The sequence below is a fragment of the Struthio camelus genome, chromosome 1 (genome assembly GCF_040807025.1).
Source record: "Struthio camelus isolate bStrCam1 chromosome 1, bStrCam1.hap1, whole genome shotgun sequence".
Lineage (NCBI taxonomy): Eukaryota > Metazoa > Chordata > Aves > Struthioniformes > Struthionidae > Struthio > Struthio camelus.
The window spans coordinates 167783506-167809227 of NC_090942.1; the positions used below are offsets into that span (position 1 = coordinate 167783506).

The 25722-nt window shown below is 37.2% G+C and overlaps 1 protein-coding gene across 3 annotated transcripts in view; it reads right to left on the reverse strand.

Moving 5' to 3' along the window:
* Positions 1-25722, reverse strand: part of GPC5 (glypican 5) — a 742566-nt gene that overhangs the window by 138978 nt on the left and 577866 nt on the right. The window contains exon 8 of one of the 3 annotated variants that reach the window (XM_068929096.1): positions 21921-22458. The exons of the other annotated variants lie outside the window; for them this stretch is intronic. Coding sequence (XP_068785197.1) covers positions 22412-22458 — 47 coding nt within the window. The 3' untranslated portion in view covers positions 21921-22411. Of the gene's footprint in view, positions 1-21920; positions 22459-25722 lie in introns of those variants that run through there. 3 annotated transcript variants of the gene reach the window in all.

Below are 25722 nucleotides of genomic sequence, written 5' to 3' on the forward strand. Positions count from 1 at the left end.
TGGGTCAGAGGATTATCTGGAGAGGGGGAGAAGGGGCTAATAGTATTCTGGATTTAGTTCAGTACCTCTGGGATCTTCTTCTCACTCTTTAACCCCTGCCATTACAGATCCAAGGAAGAAAAAAGTATTAGTTAGAGGACGAGAAAAAAATGCTGACTTATGCTAACTGTACAAATCCCCTGTCCTGACCTATTAAGCTTGTTATCAACTTGTTATGAGAGCTGGCCATGTGAACTGGAGCTTCGTACCAGGTGTTTTGTGTTATGATACAGAGTTTAAGCATAGGATAATAGGAAGTGCCTTGGAAATACAGTTGAAAACAGAGGACCCAGGGCTATAAGCAACTCACAGATGGTCAGCTAATTACTGGTCATTGAAGAAGTACAGCCTTGAGATTGGGGAAAAAACTGCTTTCAGCATACTAAAGAAAAGAAGCAGGTAAGCAAGAAAAAACAGCTGAGCAACAGGATAAGGCACCTGCCACAGCCTGGGAAAGTAACACCCTCATAGTGCAGCATGCAGTTCAGGGCGCAGAGGCTAACACTGCCTAGAAGCTGACACAGCCTATAAAATGACAGAATTTTGAATTGGTAGGTGAGAAATAGTTGTCACATGGATTGCCTTTGGAGAGTCAGCATGGGGTTAGTGGGGTGCGAGGGTGCTCCACCAGCAGCCTTAACTCTGCCCTCTGCCTTTAACTCTGGCAGCCCTTAACTCCTCGGCGCCTTTTTGCCTACTAGGAAATTGCCTAGGGCTGTGTATGGAGCTGGGTGCATGTATGTGTCTTTTCCTGGCAAATGCTGTGCTTTTTCTCCTCTCTAATACTCTAGCCTGTCAGTAAAGCTTTATTGTGTACAAGCCCAAATATGTTTTTCTGTTTCCTCCCTTGCCCTTTACCTGACTCTATATCACTCTGTTCTCTCCATGTAGCCTTATATTACACAGTTTGACGGTGACTAGGCTATTTTACATCCCAGAATACAAATTTTCTCGACTCCTAGCACTAGTCAAAATGCTCAGCACACCATATGCCAGAAATTTACTGAGAACAGGTAGCTATACTCCCCTCAGTCAGTATTTTCTAGTCAGTGGTCTAGTAAGCTGAGTAGCCACTATTATCTCATGTCTGTCCGTGACCTACTACTCGGAAAAATTGCCTATCTTCACAATCCCTCCTTGCAAATCATGGGTCAGGTAGAGCCAAGACTTTCTCTGTTACGGGTGGGAGGTTGCCCCCACCTCTTCCCCACTCTTATGGAACTAAGATAATGCCTCCTTGAGGTTAAGAAATCCTTCACACATTTAACAAATCTCTTTATTTTTAATCCATTTTTCTCTGTTTTTAATAAATCTAACTTAAGGAAATTTAACTGTTATTTGAGTATATCAGTAGTTCATTTCCAAGGGCAAAGGAAACTTGCAACTACAAAGGGAGAGCTAAATGACACTGCCAAATAACAAGGGTAGAATTTGCCTCTGCCTCAGGGAAGTGTGCTGAAAAATGCAACAGCAGATTTCACACTACAGGAAATAGCAACAGCATCATGGGAAGAATGAGCTTTTAAGAGTAGTAAGATCCCTGGTCTGCAGTGAGCTCTCTTGCTGGCTTATTTTCTAGCCAATAAATATTTTTGGTTTTATTATGTTTTCCTCTTTTTCGTATTTCTGTGAAGGTGAAATATCTTTCCAAGATTGAACAGGGTAAAAATTCCCAGTAGTGAAATCTATTACATGGTGACACAGCCTCCAAAGGGAAGTAATAGAAGCTTTATTGCTAGGTACATTTAAATCTAGATGAGACAAAGCACTGGAAAATATTCTTTAGGGAACAATCAAGTGAATACATGAAACAGAAGACCAAATAGGTATTTTCAGCTCTAATTTCTATATTAACATCCATGTTATGGTACGAATTGAAGGTTATTCAGAGATTGATGTGTTACAGAGCTGCTAGATGAGACATTCATTATGTAAAAAATTCTCTATTTCACAACATTCTGCTCATTATTATAGATTCTAGGGTTAGTAATTTAACCATACTTAAAAGGAAGCATACTTTAATAAGGATTGAGCTGCAGCCAAAAATATCCACCTGATTCTAAATGGTTGCTTTTCACATAGCAACTAGAAAATCACTTTACTAATCTGGCCTTTCCTCAGAAACATAGATGTTGCCTAGTAATAGCAATTCAAATAGCATGTCAATGAATACCTCTCCTCATGGTCTAATAGGCTGGAAATGGACAACAGAAACAAGACATAGAAAATTATTGGATGATGAATATCCATCTAACAAAGGATATTTTTGAAGGGTTGTATAGCTGCAATGCTTATATTGCTAAAGACTATAATTAAGAAATATTAAAACTGAGGTATGTTAAGAAGATTTTCTCCCTCTCTTTAGATTTCCTTTCACAAATTCAGCCAATCTGGATAGAAGTAAGCACTCCTGATGCAGCTAAAAGAATTTCCTTGAATATCTCCCCCTCTACAAAATGATGTGCCTGTTTTCCCATCCTTACCACATAGAACAGAGTGAAACGGACGTAAGACTTATATTTCCGTTTCAGATCTGGAAATAAACTTGCTCAGTGTTGGAAAGATACTTGATTTTGTTGCTTGCTTTACGCAGGCAGGGGTGATGGGCAGTTGGGATCCCTGCTCTTGAGTCTGCTTGGCCCTGGGTTTTCCCTATGATCCTCCTGCAAATAAAAGATCTAACTTTATATGTGAAAAGAAGCAAGAAAGATCATTCTTGCCTTCTTGCTGATAGGTAATCAGAACTATTATAGCTTCAGGTGGATAGTAATTCTTAAGCATGTTATAGAGAGGGACAGATGAGTAAAAATTAGAGAAACGCAACACCATTACACTGACTCTGGCAGTAAAAGGATAGTATGAAACCATAGTAACAGCCCCCTATAGCCTTTCTAACATTAGAGAAGATCCATAGCATGTAAAACCTCTGCTAAATCATGTTGGAAAGCTTTAATGTTTAATGCAGAGCACTGCTGGCACAATGTTGAAGATCGGATGAGAAAAGATGTGGCCACATGCTAGGTGCTGTGATAACATGAAAACTAGTTCAGACCCCAGATACAGCAGGGAGGAGGAGCAGGGGGAGAAAGGAAGGAAAGGATGAGCCTAATTCTTCCTGCGCACGGCTCTCTTCCAGACATCTGAAATGAATTCAACGCTGCAGAAAGACTGTGCTGTCTTTACAGCACAGAGAAGACAACAAAAATTTGGAAGGAGTTGAATTAGTGCTTTGAGGCTTTTAGGCATATGCCGACCTGCCCCTGGTCCCATGTGTTGGCCTTGCTGCTGAACAGATCATTTGGCAGTCTAGTTAATGTCCTTGCCTTTAGCCTCTGTCCACACCCTCTTCCCCTTAGCATCCTCCTGCAGCCAATAAATACATATTCAAGCAAAAAAATATCAACAGCAGAAAGAAGTACAGCTTATAGCATAGCTAACCAAGCTGTCTAACTCATGTTGCTTAAAACGCAGCTGGTGAGGAAGGATGAACATTTTATTAACCCAGATCTAGCAATCAAATTATTTAAACTAGAATGAAATTTTATGTTTCACTTACCATCACTTTTCTTACAGTGTGAATTTTATCCATTTTTAATGCCTAATTTGCGGTTTTTAACTTCAAAGAAAATATAAAAGGAATATTCTGCACCTTTTGTAGAAAACTGCCTTGGTAACTCTGAAGTCCCCGTGTATTCTCATTTGTAAAACTCTGCCCATTTACTGGCTGCTTATGACTCCCAAAGGAAGCAACCAAAAATCTTCCTATTTAAATAAGGCTCTTACTGAAGGCTAAACCTAAAAGTCCCCTAATGAAAAATAGGCTCTGCTATCAGTCTCTCCGTCCCTGGATAGCCTCTGCTTTCAAATAAAACATGTTGATTTACCAACCTAATCCTTTACTGGCAGAGATATAATGCTAGTCTGTATTAACTGCAGGGGTGGTGGTAGAGAAACCTGAAAAGAGCACTGTCAGAAAACATGTAGATCTCATCCAGAGGGATCAATATTTAAAATTAACCTTACTGTGGGGACTTACCCCTTTTTATTGAATTTTTTTGTGAGATTTCTGGCTGTATTTGAGAGTGGGGCTGAAGTTACTATAGTGATTCATCTAGACTTATAAATAATAAAGCTATGCTGCACATAATGAATGGAAAGGTGAGGGAACTCAACACTGGAAATTTGTCGGCTTCCGTAGGCAAATAAGTAAAAGCCATAGGAAGTTGGATAACCACTGTGTCCTGCTAGTCCAGTGTTAGTTTTAAAGACTGATCTAAGTCAGTTCTACCTGCTTTCAGGTTGTCATCTCCAGGTCAGAGGAACTACCATGTGAATTCCACCTCCTGCAATGGGTACTGCAGTGTTTCCATATCTATTAGCTTCTTGTCGCTTTATGTTTCTTATAATATATGGTTCTATATACACTGTTTCTAATATACTATATGATATGGTCCAGGTCCTACAGTAGATATGGGTAGGCAGAGTCCCAAGCAATGCAAACACTGATGTTTGTGGTGACCCTAGCACTATTTGTTTAAACACTGGCCATGCACACGTTCATGACCCTTTCTAACAAAGAAGGACTAGACTTCTGAAAGACATCTACAAATAGGTTGTTTCTCATATTTCTCGGATACACAGTGTACCAAGACCCAAAAAAGTGTACCAAGAACCCAGCATATGGTTCAGACTGCAACTTGAGATACTAGAGAATTTCTATAACCAGAATTGCTATTAAGGATTTTGAATGTGGCTGGCTGTTGTCATTAGGGAAATCAGAACAAACATATTTCAGCCAGAGACTGACTTCATCATGAGATGGTGCAGCGAACGAGTTGATGTAAATTTTATGTCTCTTCCCTGTCCAAATACTGATTTCTTTTTTTTATTCATAAAATATCTCAGAATATGCTATAATCTTTACTAGACACTTACAAACATATTATCATAAAAAAGTGATAGCTTTTAGCTCTAGAGCACAAAGCGGTAACAGAAGTTAGTCTCATCATCCAAAAATTCAAAAGTTTGTATGTGCATATATTAAGGTACCATTCACTATTATATTCTATATCATTTTGCTTTACCTTTTATAGAATGCTATTGTATTTTCTTGGCTCCTTGAATTATTATTATTAACATAACCATTCATCTTGTTGGCATAATGAAAGGTATTTTCGAAGAGTTGCTTAATGGAAAAAGTTTAGGGAAATAGATGTTGCTTGGGAACATGTAGTTCTCTTAAAGGCATTTGAAAATGTATAGTCAGGTGCCTTATTCTCCTGCCAAGATTTATGTTCAAATTGATCTTTTTAAAACATACTGAAAAGGATGAGCTAAAACAAAGATGCATTCTTTTTAGAAGGAAATGATCCTCTCCTTGCTGGTTTAGCAATATGGGTGCAAAACAAAATGCTCAGTTATTTTTTCGGACTATGTGTTCACTCTCTTGGCTTTAGCTTTGCGTGACCATGGGTTTACTATGGACCTAAAAACTTTTTGCTGCCCCTTAGTTAAAACTACATATCCAGAGGGTTATAATTTTTCATTTATGTTATAGGTTGTATACTCCAGGCACCTGCAGAGTGCATACATTTATTCTTTTGCACTAAGAGAAACTTAGTTTACTTACTGGTTATATAATTTCTGGTTTCAGATTGTCTTTATAACTTAGGCTATTTAGGTTCTTTTGGCTCTTTTTTTTTTTTTTTTTTTTTTTTTTTAGGTAAGCCATTTTGACTTGAATTTTTCAGAAACACTTTTTTATAATTTTAAACTGCAAAATGGTAAATCATAAGACAGGAGTAACCTCTGTTGAGTTGTTAAGTATTTCACAGTCCTTGGAATATTCACAAATGCAGATTTAATTATTCCTAGGAATGATAGGAACTATATGTTATAAAGTCCTCTAATACTAGAACTATAAATATTACTTTATGAAGCCTGCTTCTGTCTATGTTTTATAGCTTGCCCTGATTTGGCTCTTCTTTTAGAGATTTCAGCTATTACCTGTGAAAGATATTAGGCTTTTCCTTTCCAAAACCATCTGCTGAGAATCACTCCAGATACACAAGTATTTATTTAAAGTGTTTAAACATGAGATCAGTCATTGCTGAAACAGAGCTCATTTTAAGTCAAAACAGGAACAGAAATGATCAGGAACTAACAACAAAAACTTCCCACACTAAAAAAAGTTGTACCAGAAAAATTTCATATGGGAAACAAAGATGGGATATTTCCAGAATGAACGATTTCTTAGATTCTAGGCTACCCTGTCTTTACTAAGTTAAGAGCATAAACCATGAGAGCATTACCATGAGAGCAGTCATGGTAAGCTAAATATGCTGTCTCAAATAGCACGCAATAATTGATACGTATGTAAGAATACAAGAACAGGATGTGTATAGGGCTGTCCTCGCTCTTCCATCTTCCAGCAGTCAGCACTGTGGGACTTTGAGAGCTAGAACTTGCATCTTGATCTCTCATATCTGATGGCCACAGATACACCATTCTTCCATGAACTTGTTGGATACTTTCCTGACTTCTTTGGCAGCCATGATATCTCGTACTGAGGGCAAATGCATTCAAGTCGCTTATTTTAAACCTATTAGCTGAGAATGTCTTTAGCTCCTTCCAAGTTCTCATATTGCATGACATAATTATAACATTCCTTACTCACCTCCATGATTTATAGCACACTCTTATATACCCTCTAAGGTCATGCAATGTTTTCTGAAGGAGGCATAGAAAAGAAATACACTGTAATAGTTGCAAAATGGAAGCTTTAAACTCCATCAAATGGATAGATTTCTCCACATGTCTTCATTAGATTCTCTGGGTAGAAGCCATCTCAAAAAAGAATAAGAATTAGCAGCTATGCCTTGCCAGAATTCTTCACTAAATAAGCTGAATGATTACGGAAATGTTCCTTTAAGGAAAAATCAACTGTCTAGGCTGTAGTCTCTTCAAGAGGTGGTAAAATATTCAAATCCTTGATCTTTCTGCCTACCATCACTCCATGAACTCTCAGATCCACTTGCCTTTATCTCCTGTTCTCTCCAGTGTTAGGCAATGTATTCTTTATCTAGAAAGTAGACTGTATTTTTCCGATTTAGTTGCTCAATTAGTCTTTCAGATCAAGACCCACTGTCTTTCTTTCATCCTGCAATATTTTTTCTTCTATTTCTTGAGCTGTGTTATCAACATGATAGGGGTATATGGTCATCTACCTCCTGGAGCCTTTCTTAATTTCTCATCAATTTCTTAATTTCTAAATCCTGATCTGAATTTATTTATAAACACCTATGAGTTGTATCCATGTCCTTCTGCATTATACCATGGTTCTTTTGCCAAGTAGTTTAGTTATTTTCTTTAAGCAGAACGTATTGATACATGTATATTTTGAAATCATAATGCCTACTGCATTCTCAAGCTACAGCTGCAGAGGATGTAAATATTATCCTGCAACTCAGACGTTCTTTTAAAAGCCATGTCAAAAGTGTCTTAATAATAGGAGTAGAAGAAAAGCTTTTTATTTTTTATCGTATGTTTCAGGGTCACCCTTTAATTTCTCATACAAACTGAATCATTTTATTTTATGTATTCAATTGCTAGTCATTTTATGTTGTGAAGACGAGTCAATATAATAGGGTGACATAGTATTATTCCCTTGTTACAAAGGTTAATTTAAAGAACTCAAGGAGAGCATATTGCTGAAAAAGGCAATAATAAATATTAAAATGCAAATTTTAGTTCGATGGCATGTCATACTTTGGTGTTTACTCTGGAAGAAGGTTTGAGACATGCTAGTACAAATAGCTAGTACAAATAGCCATGAGAAGAGATGTCTTATTTGAAAAGATTTTTCACAAGAATAAAACATGTCTCTGTTCCCTGAGGAAATGTCGGTGCAAGCTATAAGAAATGCATTTCCTCTCTCTCCTCTACAGTTTTTGCAGAGAGTATTTTGGGTTTTTTAGTTTTTTGTTTTCCTAAAGAAAACTAGAATATTGAAGGAGCTCTATTTCTCCATATGAATAGCTCCTTATTCCCTTGAAATATACCTGGAACTCACAATAAAAGCGGACAAGATCCCCTCCTTTCTGATTTCTTATTTGTCTCCTCAATTGCTGGTCTCCTCAATTGCTGGTCACCATTTTCAAACAACGGTTAGCTCTCAAATGTATTTCTCACTCTTTCTAGACTGCCCATAAGCTTTTGGCTGCTGGCTTCGAAAAGAATGGGGTACATTATTATATAATTCACCACATGAAAGGAAAAACAAATATCCCTTGTTTTGCATTTAGGCACAAGAAGAGAGTATGCTATATTGAATGAAAGACCTGATCCTGCTATACCCATTCTCATTGGATAGTCCCTTTATCTGCTAGTAAAGCCTAGTAATGATGCTAGCACACACTATGACAACACAGCTAAACTAGATGTACTTTTACATTCATTCATGAAGGCCACCTTCCTGTCACCAGAAGCAAATAACTTAATTCCTGCTCCAAAGCACTGCTTGAAACAGGGGATAGAAGAGAAGAAGGCTTACTCTGCATTGACTCTTTTCTGCTCCTTTCTGCATAGTCAATTTGCTGAACTGTGAGGCAGTTGTTTGCTCTGGGAAAATTTTGATGTTTTGCAATATACTGAAATTTTCAGTGTATCGTAGGATTCATAACAGCATGTAACCACTTAATTATCTATGAACAATGACAATTACAGTAATACTAAAATAACATATCAAAAGTAATGTTACCATAAGAAATACTACATGAATTAATAATGGTTAGACACTCATTGTTGAATCCACTGTAGGATATTTGAACTGAATTTTAAAAAAACCTAACATCCTGAATGTTCACTTAAATAAAAATGGCATTTAATCCCTCCATAAGTTATCACATATGGAGAAGGATACAAATTAAAACTTACCTTCTACCATATATGTGGCAGAATACCCATATTTCTCTGTGAAGAAGTGAATGACAGAATGGAGATCTTTTGAAAGGCAATGTCAAAGCTGAAGAGAACTGAAGAGAATGATAAGCTTGAAATGCCACCTTGGCATTTTCCTCAAATGGGGAGTGCTTGAGAAAATAGGAATTTCTTATTAATCTACCTCTATAGGTACGATCATAAGAAGAGCAGCTGGAGCCTTGTCAGTTGAGGATGTCAGGCTTTCTGATGATCCTTTCAAATTGGAGATACTTAATCAAAGTCTGGTACATGGGGAAAAAAATATGAGTAGGTTGTCTTCCTCTGTCTTCAATGGAGTAGGAAAATCAAAGGTGAAGGTCAGTGCTAGTTAAGTCGTCTGCAATACGACACCCTTGTTACAGACCCACAAGAAGGGAAGATAAAGTGTCAAGTCATCTAAAACTATAATTTTCTTAGTGTTTTACCAAGAGACACAGATATTTTTTCATAATTCAAATCTGGTCTGCAATTACCCATGCATAAAAGCTACCCATTCCTGAAAACAGTCACACTGCACTGTTTCAACTTTCTCTATGGAATTTTTACTAGACTTCTATTTTCTCCTCCCACCAACCTCAATATCAGTAATAGAATATTCTAGCAGAGCAGTTGGCTATGTAGGAAGAGGATGAGTTGCTGAAGGGTTGTGGGCAGAGCAAGCTGTTGGGAGCCCATCCTGAGCAAGGGACTGAATTAGTGAATTAGTGAAGTTGTGTGTCATAGTATGTGTATTGTACAGTAGTTGTGGTAAGGATGAAAAACAGGGTGTGGGTTTTTAACATCTGATTCCCTCGACAAGATCAGTGTGTACAGCATATGAGCTTTCATAACACTGTGAACGAGGAGTAAAAATCTCATTAGACGCCTCAGAGATGTCTAACAGTTTTGCTCAGAGATTATACACTTTTACTTATCATGAAAGGGGAAATGTAAGCCTACATTTAAATATTGGAAACTGAAAACAAACAATGAAGAAAAAGTATAGAGCTAAAAGCTATATAAAATAAGCTTTTCATGAAAGTTCAGACAAAGTAGTGCTTAGAATTCCCCAATTTAAGTCCATGGCAGCATGACGTGCTATCTTAGAAGTTAATTGACCTTTCCCTATTTAGTTTTTACTACTACAATTACTGCTAAAATATGAGCCAGGTAAAGGAGAATAAGAAAATAACAGAATCTATCTCTGACTAGAACAAAGACTTACAGAAATTTAAATCCTATGTCATTGCTGAGTTCAATAAATACCCAGTGTACACTTTCAATTTACCATGCTGCCAAAGGAATTGTAGACTTACCATAGCACTGCTATCATGGGATCTTCTACTTGTAGTATATCATAATTTAATAAAATCATATTTTCTTCTAAATTGTTTAACAGAAACAGACAGCTTAATATGAATTTACCAGTTATGTAGGTAGCATTAGACTAAAACATCAGGTATTTCTTGATAACGAGGACACTCAGGAAGAGTTGTTCAGGTCATTTGTGACACAAAGTATTTTTCTTATCGAACAGACAAAGAATCTATTTCGCTCAAATTGATTGACACTTCTCAAAGGGGAGATATTGACTTTTATTAGCCTCTTCTTGCTTTTAGCTTTATCTTTCACTCTCAAAGTCTTCAAATAAATTGTTTCAGTTGACACACGAAAAAAGAAATAAAAGTCCCTCGCCTTGTGATAGAGCTTTTGCTGCAAACAATATTCAGTGAAGTCACAGTGTGGAAACTCCAGCAGAAGGATAGTTCACATTGAAGTACTAATTTCATAGAGCTTAAAAAAATGAATAAATACAAATGAGAAATATGGAAAGAAACAGAATGAGAAGCTGCAGTGGCCAAATGGAGCCCTTACTGGAGATTCACAAAGTTTTTCAATACCATTTGCACTTTTCCTCCCAGCTTAGACATAAAAAGATAACCTTTTTTTTTTTTATAAATAGGCAGTTTAATGTTGGTGTTTACTATTTTCATACTGAGATACACATTTTTATAGTGAACTAAGGAAATTACTTTCAGGAAACTGTCATCCTTAAGCAACACTTTGCTCATTGTGTATGTTATCCTGTTCGGTACAATTGTGATTGGCAATGACAGCATCCCTTATGCTTTCTGACCATTCAGAAAAGTGAAAAGGTTACACAGATGGTTAAAGTTTAATCTTCGGTTATCCCAGTTAATGGTACCAAACAATTTAAAACAACTACCAGCTGTGCAAAGACCAGATTATCATACCTTTACTGATGGTGAATAACATCTTTACTTCAGTGATCATTTCAGTGACAGTCTTTACCAAGGGTGATGTTACTCGATATGAAAAAGGCTAAAAGTGATTCTACAAATGTATGTAAATAATTTCTGTAAAATATACAGAATTAGGAGGAGTATTTGGAATAAATATGGATTTTTTTCAGTATTTCTGATTCTTGTACGTTTATTAAACCCTGTGCCCCAGGATATAATAGGAATGAATGCAGTAACAGGAGTCAAAAACAAAAACTATTTATTGTTTATTAATTAAAGAAAACTGGAAGGGCCAGAAAGTGACAGAAAGAAGCCTTAGGAGGTATGTAGCAGGAACAACAAACTGATATATTTCTGGCTGCTTTTTGCATCAGTTCAAATGTTTTCCTTCTCACTGTAAGAATCTTTGGTGAAACTGTTGGAACATAAATGACTGTTGAAGAGATGACCCAGTGCTCTGATGAGTCCTGGGAATAGAAAGCTTACATTCAGTTCTAATCAACTTCTTTCCTCACATCTCCTGGAATGAGAAGGTTCCTAATGGAAATCTGAGGAGAGAAAATGTATTGCAAAGCACAATAATCTTTTTAGTCTAAAGCATGGGTGAAATCCTTTCTTTTCTTTCTTTGGCTGGAGAAATGTAGGCCATGACTCTGAGAATTTACTAAAAATGTAGGTTCTGTGACATAAGAAAAATGTCTGATGAAATCTTCAAGATTATTGAAGAGGATAAAGATTTTTTTTTTCTATTCATTGTTTAATTATTCATTACACTCAATATTCCAGAATAACTAAGCATTTAGATTTTGTTTAAATTCCTAAAGACTGGGCGTTTTTGTGAAGAATGAAGTATTGCATATGGATACAGTCACACTGAACATTATTCTGAGGCTATCTCAGCCTGGTTACGCTTAAACGGATACAGTACCAACATTTGTCTCCTGCTATGACAGCAGATCAAGACCTGTTTTTGGCTCTCACAGTTAGAAGAAACAAGTCTAATTTGAAGTACCTCTTTCTCACTAGTTACTTTCTGCCATGACTTTTCTCAGCTCCATATCATTCACCTAAGTCCCAGGCAACAACCAGGTCTAAAGTTTACCTTTTCAGAACTGCCTAATTTTGCGTGTGCCTAGCTTCATTAATTCTTATCCTGAAAGTTCCCCAGGCACTTTGGAGTCTGCTATGCATGCCTATATGTACCTGTTTTGGAGGGATTTGTTACTATCTCCTGCTCAATATCTTATCCAAATACAAGTTTTAAAGCACAGGTAACCAGCTAAAGTAGCCTGTAAATTAAGTAGGCTTAGCGTTAGTTCTGACTTCACTGGTGACGAAACTGTACTTCCCTTTAAAACGATGTTATTGGGCGTTGAACGCATTTGTTTCACATTTGAGGAAAGCAGTCTGACCACAGGTATCCTACCTAACAGTACTGGAAAAGAGTCATAGAACCATACAGAGTGCAAATTTAGTGGTCTGGTCGTTCAGTTTTGTGGTACGTATCCTGTGCTCTACATTTCCATTTTTATCTATTGCAAACTAAAACCAAAACAGTCCTGGCTCAGAGCACCGTTCCTCTTTCCTGAGAATCAAATGCCTTTGCTACTAGGCAGGGAAAAGATACCTATAAAGTGACTTCTGTTATAGCCTAGAACTCACGCAGTCTTGGTTACATACTGGCTTATCCTTGCAGGATAAGTTAGGGAATATTATTACCTACAGCTACGATTTAGTTGTTAGGGTATTTTCCTGAGGGATAGAAAGCACAGGATCACGATTCCCACAGCCAAAACAGGGTGCAGCAATGCCAATGCTGTCTCTCTAGCTGAGTGCTCCAACAATGTTACTATGCAAAAAGCCATTGCTGCTTCCACTACGGCTTTTGACAGTACCACAAGACTCTATCACTGATCAAAATGAGCTGCTTGAAAGGACAGCTGATGTGTCCATTACATGAAGGAGGAGAATAGTTTCCTTCCTGTATTAAAGAACATTCTAGTTTCTAAGAATTAAATGTAAGCATAATCCCCCAAACACAAATGTTGTATACTCCCTTCCAAATTAAGTATCATTAATTGTAACAGTCTTAAGATCCATACAAATCCTTTCTGAATCTTACTATATTCTCCTGTAACAATGCATGCCAAATTCAAACTAGAGACTGAGGTATGTATTAAAAAAAACTCACAAAATAAAAAAAAGCTTCCTCTTCTATCAAAATCTTGCATGGAATCATCATAACTCTGTTCTAAGTCAAAGAAAAAAATAAGTGGCAAGCATTGCCTTTTTTGAGATTTTTCTATACTTTTGCATAAAAATATCTCATTTTATTTTCTTGCTTAAGACAGCAACTTCTACTTCTTTATTACTAATTTATTTATAACATTTAAAGCTACATAACAGGATTTAAAGTGTTTGCCAGATGCTGGCAAAAGTGACAAATTACAGCTATTTCTACTTTTTTTTTTTTTCTAACATTGGGGAGCTCTGGAGCTTCCATTTCATTGGATGTTAAAGAATCCTTCTGGATAATTTCACCCTGACATCATCAGAGCACCATAAGGCTATGAAAATATTGCTGCATGACTTGCTTTACAATATAATAAAGATCCTACCCCTGTAAAAGAGACAGAAATGTACATATTAGAGTGAGAGACTAACATCATCCGGAGTGATCACAGGATCCAGCAGAGTAGCAGCAGTGGTAGTGCCAATGCAAATATAAAGGACAGGAACTAAGCTTCAAGTCAAACTAAAGGCAGCAACGCAGGCAGTACTCTGTAATCACTTTAAGAACATCCCCATGGATAGGTTAGGGTTCCTGAAAAACAAGAAAAGCAATTCCCACCAGGAGTCAGTTTTACTATTTATTTTTTGTAAAATTTTTCTCTTTGCAACTTTGCAGCTGTCCTAGCCTCTTCTCTTCCTCTGTCATGCAGCTCTCACTCTGACATGTCCAGGGTCAGGGCTGGGTTCATCTACTGTACTAGTGTAATTTTTCCTTTTCCCAGACTTTTCCCATGAGTGTCAAATCCAGTCCAAGCCAAAAAACAGCCTCACCAATAACGGAAACTAGTGTAATCAGCACCAACAGATGCATGTTTTTTAAATGAGATCGCAGACTCAGTCCAGGTATATAAAAAGGAGAAATAAAATTCAAAATAAAGACAAGTGAGTGTTTTATGTTTTCCTTTTATTGCAAATAATAGTTTTGAATCAGATTCTAGCTTATGAAATACCTAGTTCAACTGTCTTATCAGCCAACACTGGAAATATCTGATTCTTTGTCAAAATCCTTCGCCTTTCTTCTCCCATAATCAGAAAAGCTGACAGTACAGTGACAAGGAACTCACTCCTGCCATTTTAAAACTACCTTTCTTTCTTGGTGACAGCCACAAAACCATAATGAAATAAAGATATGGCATTCAAATTTTATTTTTCTTTATTTTCAATATTAATTTGAGGTCAATTATATTTAAAATTGTATCACTAATTGCCAAAATACAGCCTCACAAAATAAGGAGGTAAGGTTATTAGAGTAGTATGATCCGTTTTACATACTATAAAACTGTGTCTGTTCAATAGATAATAAAGTTTCTTGTGGATGTACAGAAAAGTTGACACAACTGACCTCTTTCAGAGCTGTCACAGCTTGCAACGTAAATATGCATGAGATCCACATTTTTAAGCTGATAAAAGGCAAATTCAACATATTTGAATCGTAAGGCTCAAAGGTAAGTGCTGAATCAATGAAAAGGCAAAGATCATCACAAAATACAATGAGAAAAGATGACTGGAATTTGTTCAAGGACAAACTTTCAAGTAAAATGAGGGACATTATATTTGCAGTAGTTAATTATGAAAAGACAGAAAGAAAGACCAAAAGTTCTCATCTAATTTTGTACATTCACAAATTACTCTCTCAAGTACTTAAAAATATCTTAGTGGAGAGGATAAATGCATGAATGAGGAATAATCACAACACTGAAAGCACAATAAAAAAGGAAACTGCTTCACTGAGTGATGTAGTAAAGTGCAAAGATAGCCATGGTGATACAATAAAACACAGTAGGAACCCCAGATATCACTGAGTAGGAGTTATCATCATTTGCCCACACAAATCTACTGTAAGAAGAGAAGTAAACTACAAGTCAATCCATATTAACCTCGTTATTACTGATTCCTGTTGAACTTTGTGTTGTGACAATAATTTTCCTAAGAGCCATCATCTGAGTGGAATGTCAGTGACACACCAGACAGGGAGGGGAGTACTCGTCTGTGCTTTTTTTTTTTTTAAGTATTATTTTTTAATTATTAGTGTAGTTTTGCTATTATAAAAGCTGCAATAGGGAAAGTAAAATTTCAGGCATGTTGTTATAGCTATGAACAACTTTTAGTAAAGAAGGCAGAGTCAATGTCCTAAAAATACAAGAAAAAAATAAACAGATGAAGAATAAGGACAGTGTTGTTTCCCTTTATCTGTGAAAGAAAACAGAGGCGAGATGATGTAAAAAAGGAAAACTGCAGAATATGATGAGTTAATAGAGAAAGGACCAAAAAAAGCAAAGAATGAAGGAAAGGGAATGAATGATGGAAGGGAAGATAAGGAGATGCTAAGGGACGCAGCAGATAAAGGTTCTCATTTTTACCATGGAGAAACTACATGAAACAAAATGAGTGATGCTAACTCATATGAGCTATAAAGCAATCATTAAAATAAAAATGTAAGGATACAGGAACTGGATCAGAGCAAAAATCTTTCTTTGGCCATTTGCAGAAATGTAGGTAAAGAATATAAGAAACAGGGCATGTATAAATCAGTCTTTCTCTGGAGTAACCCCCAACATCTAACAAATAGCTGTTTAAGAACTTGCTGGACAGAAGAGGATGTATGAGAGTTTTGTGCAATAAACTGTACCTCTGACATCACTGCTGTGCAAGATGCTGCTGCTTTGGTGATCCTAAACAATGGAGAGCCAGTGTCCAGCAGAAGGGGACAATTCAAATCTGCTCCTTTAACTTCTGCTCCTTTAACTTCCGTTCCTTCTATAGCTGCTACATAGGAACTGAATTCTGAACCAGAAAGTGTAGCAGCTAACAGGCAACTGGTTGTGAGAGAACGAATCAAAGGTGGTGTGAAGGCATCATGCTGGCAAGGATGGTGAAAGCATGATGAGAAAACAATTGGCTTGGGATCCATCAGAATACGCAACCTGGCAGCCATTGGCCTATTTTTTCTGAACTAGTTCATCAGGCCTAGGGAGAAATAAGCTTCTTTCCCACAATACTTCTGATATGGAACAATTTGGGATAGTCTGGAACAAACCTACGAAGGTAATCAGAGTACTAGCACATATATGTTAGAGAGATTTAGTAAGTTGGAGTTTTTAGCCTAAAGAGGAAAAAATTAAGGACATGGCAGCAGTCTTAATGTATGTAAAAAGCTACTGAAAGGAAGAATAAAATATTCTGTTCTTCATGTCCATGGTGGAGAAGATAAAAACTACCAGACTTAAAAGTAAAGTAAGAAGAATTTAGGCAGGCTTTAGAAAAGATATTATCCTGGAAAAATTGTGGCAATTCAAACACTTACAGCCTTTAAAAACAAATTTACCAATATCTGCCGGGGATGACCTTGCTAGAGTTGATAAAGATCAACTTTATAAAGTGGAAGGATTACCTGCATACCTCTCCAACTGCTATAACTCTGTGATAGTAGATCATCATTTCACCTAGGACTAGGTTGCACATGCCTGTTAAGCAATGGGAAAAATCCTCTTAAACACTTATTGAAAGACATTAATGCTCAAATACTATCAGAAATTCAGATAACACGTAACAGAATCAATATACTTACCAGGGCCTTACCTAGTTATCTCATCTACACAACAGTCAGTTCTCTTTGAAAAGAAGGGCAGCTTACAACTTGTAAACAGGCTGACCCTGTGGTAAGAACTGTGGAACGTAGGATCTTCTTGTGGTATAACGATGGTGGAGTAGCGGGGTATCAGGGCTGTGCCCGTGTGTGTACCCAGCACTCCCAGTCATTAATTCCCTGGCTGGTCCAGGAACCTCACATTCCCGATGGGACCTGGGGCTGACTCGAGACAAGGTGACTGCCTGAGCTTCTAGCTGGTTTCACAGCAGCGCATTCAACTAATTGTCATAGGGCCTCTCCAGGTGGGAATTTCAGACAGTCCGGGCAGCTCCTGCTGGGCCTGGACCAATTGATAGACACCATTTGTCTGCATAAATGTATTGATTAACATTGCGGGTAGTGAGTTGGGCAGTCCCAAGGTCTCTCCCAGGCAGTTCCTGCTGCAGAACTGACCAGCTCTATATGGACAAGATATTCAGATACTTCTAAATAGTACAATTTTTTCCTGCAGATGCAGAAAGGTTCGTGTAGGATGGTCCTTTGTACATAGGTAAGATTATAGCTGGATTATAGTCATTCAGCAGAACAGAGGTTTGAGGAGTCTCATCCAATCTGGCTAAAAACACAGCTGCAAAGACCCTTGCAATGGAGACTCCTGTCACATCCTGCAGCAGCAGCTGACCATCCTGTTTGGGAGATGAGATTCCCCATACAGACATTACCCTCTGCAAAAGATCCCAATCAACTAATTTTCTTTCAGCAGACATTCTGTCCATAAGCGTCTTTGCGACTGACAATCTGCAGATAAAATTAACTTTTTTATTTATTTATGGTTCAACTCTTCTACCAGTATTATAATAGGCAATTAAGAAAGCAAGATTCCTACTCCAAAAAAATCTGACATAAACTACTTCTAAAAACGAGAATAAATCTTCTTTTGGCAATGCTCTAGAAGACACTTTCAGTTGTCTTTAAATGTATCATAGGCCAAAAAAAATACAGTTCATTGTTACTTTTGGACAATATACCCTGTATTTAAAAAAAAAAAGAAGAAAATAAAAGCTTTCATCTTAAAAGTTCAGCTTCTTGTCTAAATTATTTATTTTCTTGCGCTTTCAATGACTCATTCTTGAAAATCTTCCCCCGCTCAAGTAAAGACGAATGTAGAACTTGGCAACAATATGCAGAACATCTTTTGATACTTCAGTTACAAAAGAGGAAGGGCACTACTTGGCTGACACTAAATGCTGTCATAGAACCTTGCCAAAAGAAATTGTAAGTTTGACAAAAAGTCTGAAAGGTTGTAATTTTGCTACCAAAGGAAGAAAGTAAATTCGTTTAGTCTGCAAAGAGAACCTATAAACAAATCCATATCCTGATACAGTGCAAGCTCTCATAAATAATCAGCTCTTCTGACACTGTATTTTTAGGATCAAAAAATAAACTTCTGTGTACCAAGTAATACAGCAATGAGTCTAATAGAAAGCAATTATGAAAGCATCTTTTTATAATCCCTTACAATGTACTAGACTACTTCATTCCACTAGTAATTCCACAGTGAATACCCACACGGTGAATACCTACAGAAATGGAACCCCGCTCTTACGTTTTTTCTTTCTGCCAGTGCAAAACCTGCATATTTTCATCCCAGCCCTTCCCACTTATTCTTTTATATATGTATGTGTATGTTTATGCATACATGATGACTCACCCACATAAATAAATAGCAAGCATGAGGGAATGGAAACAAACAACATGCCATTAGTTATCTGCCACTATCCATCTACTATCACTCCTTTCTCTTACTCCTTATTTGTGTCGCTTCTGTGACCTGTAAACCCTTGGCAGTGTTACTATCTTATTATGTTTGCTATTTTTTCTTTTTTTTAACGGTACAGTTGGATTTGCATGGTACCACAAAAGACGAAATGAAAGCTCCCTTCAGGGGTGTGCGCCTCCCTCATTTCTCCCTAGTAGTACTAGTAGGGCAAGAAGTGCAGTTGCAGTGCCTCTGCCCTGCGGCCACCTCTGGCCTGTCCATGTGTTACCACCCTGCTGGGGCCCTGCATCCTGGCTACACCGCCCAGGTGTCCTCTCTGTGGTATCCCTCTGAAGACAAGCCAGGTTGTGTCCATGTGAAGTCACAACAGGTTCACAGAACAAAAAAATTAAAATACTATGGGGGAAAAAAAAAGCAGAATTGTAGTTAACTGATACTCAGATTTGTGTTAATGGACTTTGCTCCAGTTGTGCATTATAATCCTATCGAGCATTTATATTTTATCTCACATTTTTCACGTTTACGCCCTTAAAATAGGATTCATTGACAGAGTTCTATATTTAGTATAGAGACAAAAAAGGCAGTAAAACCAAACCAGAAGTTCAGTTCTATGACATATCTATGCATGTGTATATACACATACATGTACACAAAGCAAGAGATATCTATTATGGCAAACTTTATTCTGACAAACAATTTTTGAGAAGGCCTTCAAGATCTCAGCATTGTTTGATAGCATCATTTGTTTATATGTATTATTTGCAGTATGTTAAGACTGATTGTGTAATTCGTTTATTTGTATTTCTTATTTAAGTTCTTAAACGAAAAAAATGGTTTTCTAGTTCTAAAATTGACATTATTTCAAAGAGTATGGTAATATAATGTACCGGGGACTTTGTACATGCCTCTTTTACAACTATTGTTGTATTTTGTTGTATTTTACATTTTTTTGATTATTTAACCCTGTTAGGCAGCCGTAAGTCATGGTCTTGTTCTTACATAAAATAGTCACATGCTTAACTTTGAGCACAAGTAACTTCAGAAAAATCAATGAGCTAAGCACATGTTTAAAATTAATAATGACTATAAATCACTGCAGACTCAAGGCCCTTAAGTTATATGTACCAAAAATATTACAATAACTTTCAAGGAATGACAAGAATTTTTATTAAAAAAATGCAGCAGCACCAAATTACAAAATAGTTCTTTATGTATTATTGAATGACAACTTTGGACATCTACTTTTTTCCTTAAAAATCCAAACTCTAGGCCAAATCAAATGGAATGTGTCACTTCTAAAAGGAAGAATTCTAATTAAGGGGCATTACGTAGTGGAGGGAATTAAAAAGAGGGGAATAGTACTCAGAAAGTCATAAATGAAAGCAATTTCTGAGCACATTTTCTTCAGAAGACTTTTAGGGCTAGATTCAGAAGTGCATTATAGTCATGAAGTGCCGCTTATGCAAAATTCAACAAGAACGTGATCCAGACTCCCTCACCTTATATTTTGTTTTGAGTTTTTGCAGGTGCCTAAATTCCTAGGGTGTCAAATTGCTTACATAATTTACAAAAAAGAGCCACTAGATGAAATTCATAAATGGATCTAAAGAACCAGTCACAACATGGGTTCTTTTACTGCCCTAGTTATGCCCACAATACCTGACTACAAAGTTATGTTTTTACTTTCCTCCTTTTCTCACTGGCCCAGACAGTTCTACCATTCCCGGCTGTGCAGTGTGGCCTGGCTTCAGCCTGAGTTGTACCTCTGTCCCAGCCTGTATTTCAACAGAAGTGGTAGGAAATGCATGTGCTTGGGCTGAGGAAGGCATTGGATCCAGACCTTTCAATCCCACAGCAAGAGTGAGAATATAAAAGGTGAAAAACAGGGGGCCTCTGCACAAGGTCTTCCTCCTCTCTGGCCATGCAGTAAAGGAAGGGAGTCAACTGTCAGCACGTAAAGGGATGATTTGAGGTACATCAATACAGGTTGAGTTAGTTAAGTTGACAATTGCCCAAACTCCTGGAAGACAAACTAGTGCCACTCTGAAAACTATGTAGGTGCATTTCTGCAGGTGACAGCTATTAAGGTCAGGCTGACTGATTTATGTGCAGGGCACAGACTTGGGTAGTATATATAGCTGATTTTTGGACTGGATCTGTCTTATGTCCTGCCATCTCAAAGCACAGGTGGAAAGCATGTATCATCATACCTGTGCCTCTCTAACATATCATTACACGCCTGAGTTTACTAGTTGTTTTGAAGCTTGTTGGACAAGGTTTTTCAGGGAGCTTACCTGGTTTTGTGACTTCTACTTCAGGAGTCTAACAATTACACATGGGGACACTATTTTGCTGTACTTAAGTCTTCTTTGGATTGAGGACTGCTTTCCGTGTGACTTCATGGGAGATGTTCTCCCTGATCACACTGGGAATTACAGAGATTTTTGCTGGGTCATGTGCATAAGAGAGACTGAGTTTTCATTTCTTCATACATTGAAACAAAAAATTAAACAAAGTAGGTAACATATTCATCAAAAAATAGGCAGAGGAAAAAGTCCTGAATTCTTAAAGAACTGCCAGCCCTGCAGTGGTTATTTTTTTCACATAGGCCTGGACCACAGCAACTATTATGGCAATGACTACAAGCAGCCTTAAGATTACTTCATTACGACTTTCAGGATGGCAAGCCTTTCCTCTGTTCCCCCTCCTCCTGCTGTTATGGCAAAAGACATGCTGACATTGGCCTTAATCCCCCAAATAAATCAACAGGCCAGCCTTTGCCATTAAGCGGTGTGGTGTTAATTCCTACAGCAAAAAAGAGATAAACAGGCACATTTGGAAAGCAGCATTAGGAAAGTAATTTCAAATTCACAGAGTGTTATTTCTCCTTTCCATTGTCAAGGCAATCCTGATAATGTGAAGATGCTTGCTACTTCCCTGTTAATCTATTTTACAAAGAGCTGTCCATCTTCTAATCTTGCTCTATTTAGTAAAGGCATTCTGCTGCCTGACTCCAAGGATTGCATTATGTACAGACCTTGTAGGTCAAAACAAAGTTCTTGGCACTTTTTAGCTTTTCGGTCATTTCTGGTCATAATCATATCCACATGGTTTACACAAATCCAGCAAAACTAATTGAATGGAGCATTAGCATTACTTAATTTTGCATTTTCCATATAATTGCCAGTCACTTTTCTTATTGTTGTGTTGTTGTAGACTCCTATGGAGAGCATAAAAAAAAAATAATCTTCCATAATGTGCTGAAAATCAGAGGAAACTTCGGGTGCGCAAGCTTTCTGTGACAGAACTGGGAGCCAAGCTTAAGTCTCTCAGGAACTTCACGGTCCAATATCTGCGAGAAAAAATGCTCTGCTTTCCTGGATATACTAGGCCAGTTTGCTTCTGCCATCTTATTAGCAGTTCCCCTAGAACGCTTATCCCAAATTGTCTTGCTGGATGGTTTGTCCTAAAGTCACAGGTCCAAAGTTTTCAAGGCGCAGAAATCTGGGACTGATAGTAGGCAGACATCACCCAATCTAAAAATGTGGTGGGTAAATACGGAAATAAAATATAGAAATAAAAATGAATTTTGGGCTTGGCAAATAGATTTTCTTTCAAAACCTATCTCAGAAAATTTCCATTTAGTTCTATTCAATATAGAAATTATCACAAAGCGGTATACCTCCCAGTCATGGGAAATACAGCACATAAGTCTATTTGTATATACATATATATATGTATACACACATATGATACATATATCAGACACGCTTATCCTTTTGTAACAATTTACTTGGCCCTTTTTTGTGACAGGACTTGTTACGGATGCATAGTTATCAAAGTTGGTGGGAACACACAAACACACACACAGAAAAAAAGATGAATATAGATAACCAATATGTTCAGTCAGGAATAAGAACAAATAAACTAGAACTCCAAAACGAGTCCTGCACATACTAACAATGTAGTGGAGCCCCAACTGACCAAAGGCATTGCGGTGCCCAGCCCTCCTTGTCCAACTTTAATCCTTTCATCTGTGAGTTACAGCACTGAAATAAACACTATTCTCACATGGTTCCTGATTTTGAAAGAGGTTTAGTTATTCCCAGTAGGAGACTGCAAAGCTTTATGCACAGGAGAGATCTCTGGGGTAAGCAGACATATTCTAAGAGAATATAATTATGTAGTAGAAAATAAACAGTGAAAATAAACAAAATAGTAATTATGTAGTAGAAAATAAACAGTGAAAATAAACAAAATAGATTAAATCTTATAGGACATACTATCCAAATATTACTGTGGAATTAGGATGATCATCACTTATAATAACTGACTGCAATCGCTAACCCGTTAGCTAAGTTTTATGCAGACTGACACAGGCTGAATACCAGAACTAGCAGAGTGTGCAGGCTGCGGTCAGCAGAGAAGATAGCTCAAGGAACACTTTGTTTAAACTAAAAGCATGATGCAAGGCACAAATACAGTGCCCAAAGACACCATGTGTGCAAGGTCCAGTGTGGAGCACAGGATGTCAGGGACAGATTGGAAGGACTCAGCAGGCAGTGTCCTTGCCTCATCTGATGCAGTAGGAAAATGATCTCAGGGTTTTGATCATGATTTTGCTTAACCCTTGGTCAAGCAGGGCAGCAATGGAGACACATTTCTTTGAGCTCGCTACCTGAACTTCACTATGCTGTGGCTTGTTAGTTGCAGTCTCAATAATCAATAAATATGAACTTCAAAGCTACTGGTAAGGAATATCCTCAACATTTAATTCCTATCAAGTGTTTGCAGCTCATACAATGATAATGTGACTACAGCAATATTTGCATTTTCTTAAAAGCCCCAGCGCCTGATGTTAAATGGATATGGAATAGCGTTATCTGCTTTCATTTATGTAATAATAATAATAATAATAATATTAAAGATTTGGATGCTTTTCAGAATTTCACTACACACAGAACAACATGAATGTAACATAAAATCTTCTGAAAATTATCTTCTGATAATCTTCTGAAAATACATCCCAATTCCAAGAGCTTTTCATCATTAGATCTAAAAGCACTACATAGAAGCAACTGTGTTATCTCCAGCCAGGGAAACTGCAGCCATAGTTTCATATTCGATTTCTTCAGTAGTAGTGCCATTTTCTGGTGTTCTTACTCCTTGATCCTGGCTACCTATTACTGCCCTTGAGAGACAACCTCAATTTAGCAGGCATAACTGTTTGTGAGAACATGCCTTATAGCGGATCAGTGAAGTGATTTAATTTAAATTTGCTCTGGAGAAAAAAAGGTTAGTTTCACTAACTTTCAGAAGCCCCACACATTTGTGCTGGTTCAAATGGAGCTGGGAAAGCCTACCTAGGGATAGCGGTGGGAGTAAGAACTGTGTAAGCCAGCATAGCTGCTGAGAAAAAGGTTGGGGGAATATATGCCTGATGCGCTGAAGGGCGAAATGACTACCTTAACGTTATCCTACTGAAAGGAACATAACTGGGAGTGGTTCATATATCCTCACAGAATAATTTTATCCTGATTGCTTAAAAAAAACATACAAGAAACAGAACCCTACTTTAAGAAAAGAAAAGAAAAAAAAAAGACATTAGTAGATTAGGCTAATGTATTAAATGTTAATATTTGGGTTTGATGGTATTACTCACTCTCTGTCAGAGATAACTAACAGACTTCATTAAAGAAAATTAAATCAGTGACCTCCTTATTCAGTTTTAGAAAGGAAGATAGGTCTACTTTATGATGTATTAATTTATTTAAATTGTAGACCTGCAATCAGTTATACCAGCTTGTTGCTTGTCTGTAGTGCTCTCTGGAAAATGTTTCAAGCATAAATCCCATTCATTTATATGTTCATTACTAGGCCCTTCACCTCTGCTTCTTTCAGGGAGGAAGTACAGTACATTCGCTCTCTGTCTGTTTGGCACAACGTGAAACACATGGTAAATCTGATGGCGTTCAAAGGATTTCCTGTTACTTGTGCCTCAGGTCACACAATTACATATAGATTCAAAGTGGAAAGTTTTACACATGCTAAGGCTGCCTATTAGTGCCCTGCTACACATATGAGGACTTTTCCAGTATTTTTTAAACCACGATGTCAGCAAATTTAAAACATCAGTCCTGTAACATCTAATGGCAGCCAGCACAAACGTATAGATTTGAAACCAAATACAGACTCTTAGGAATATGTACACAGAAGGAAGTCTTATCTGAGCTAATCTGAAAAAGAAAAATGAAAGATCTGGGCTCAGTTCAGGTATCAGCTAAAATTCAGACTGATTCCTACTTTATCCATATAAGTTCAATCAAGCATAATAAATCCTTCACAAAGTGCAAAAGCATGTATAAACTCTCTATAGTGAAAAGAACAGTATTGCTGCTTGTTATCATAGTAGAGAATCATCTCAGATTGATTTTCTTCCTGAGAACTTTGAAACAGCATTGTAGCCAAACCTCTGGATGCTTAATGACAGCATGAACAGCTTGTAGTGAGTTACAATATCTGCAATGGGAATAAAATTGTTAAAACAGTACAGTTTAAATCTATCAGGCTAAATGTGTAACATCCACTAAATCTGTTACAGTTCTGTTAATAAATTAGAAAATTATTTTTAGAAAAAAGTTTATATGAGCATTATACTGGACCTCTGAGAGCATCTAAGGCCCTCAGAATGAACTTTTTCAGGCTTGTCCCACAATCTGCCTTAATATAAAGCTTTTTTTCTTACACCGAAAATTCAGAAGTTTTGTGCAACCGTCAGCAAACAATTAGGTTAAGCCATA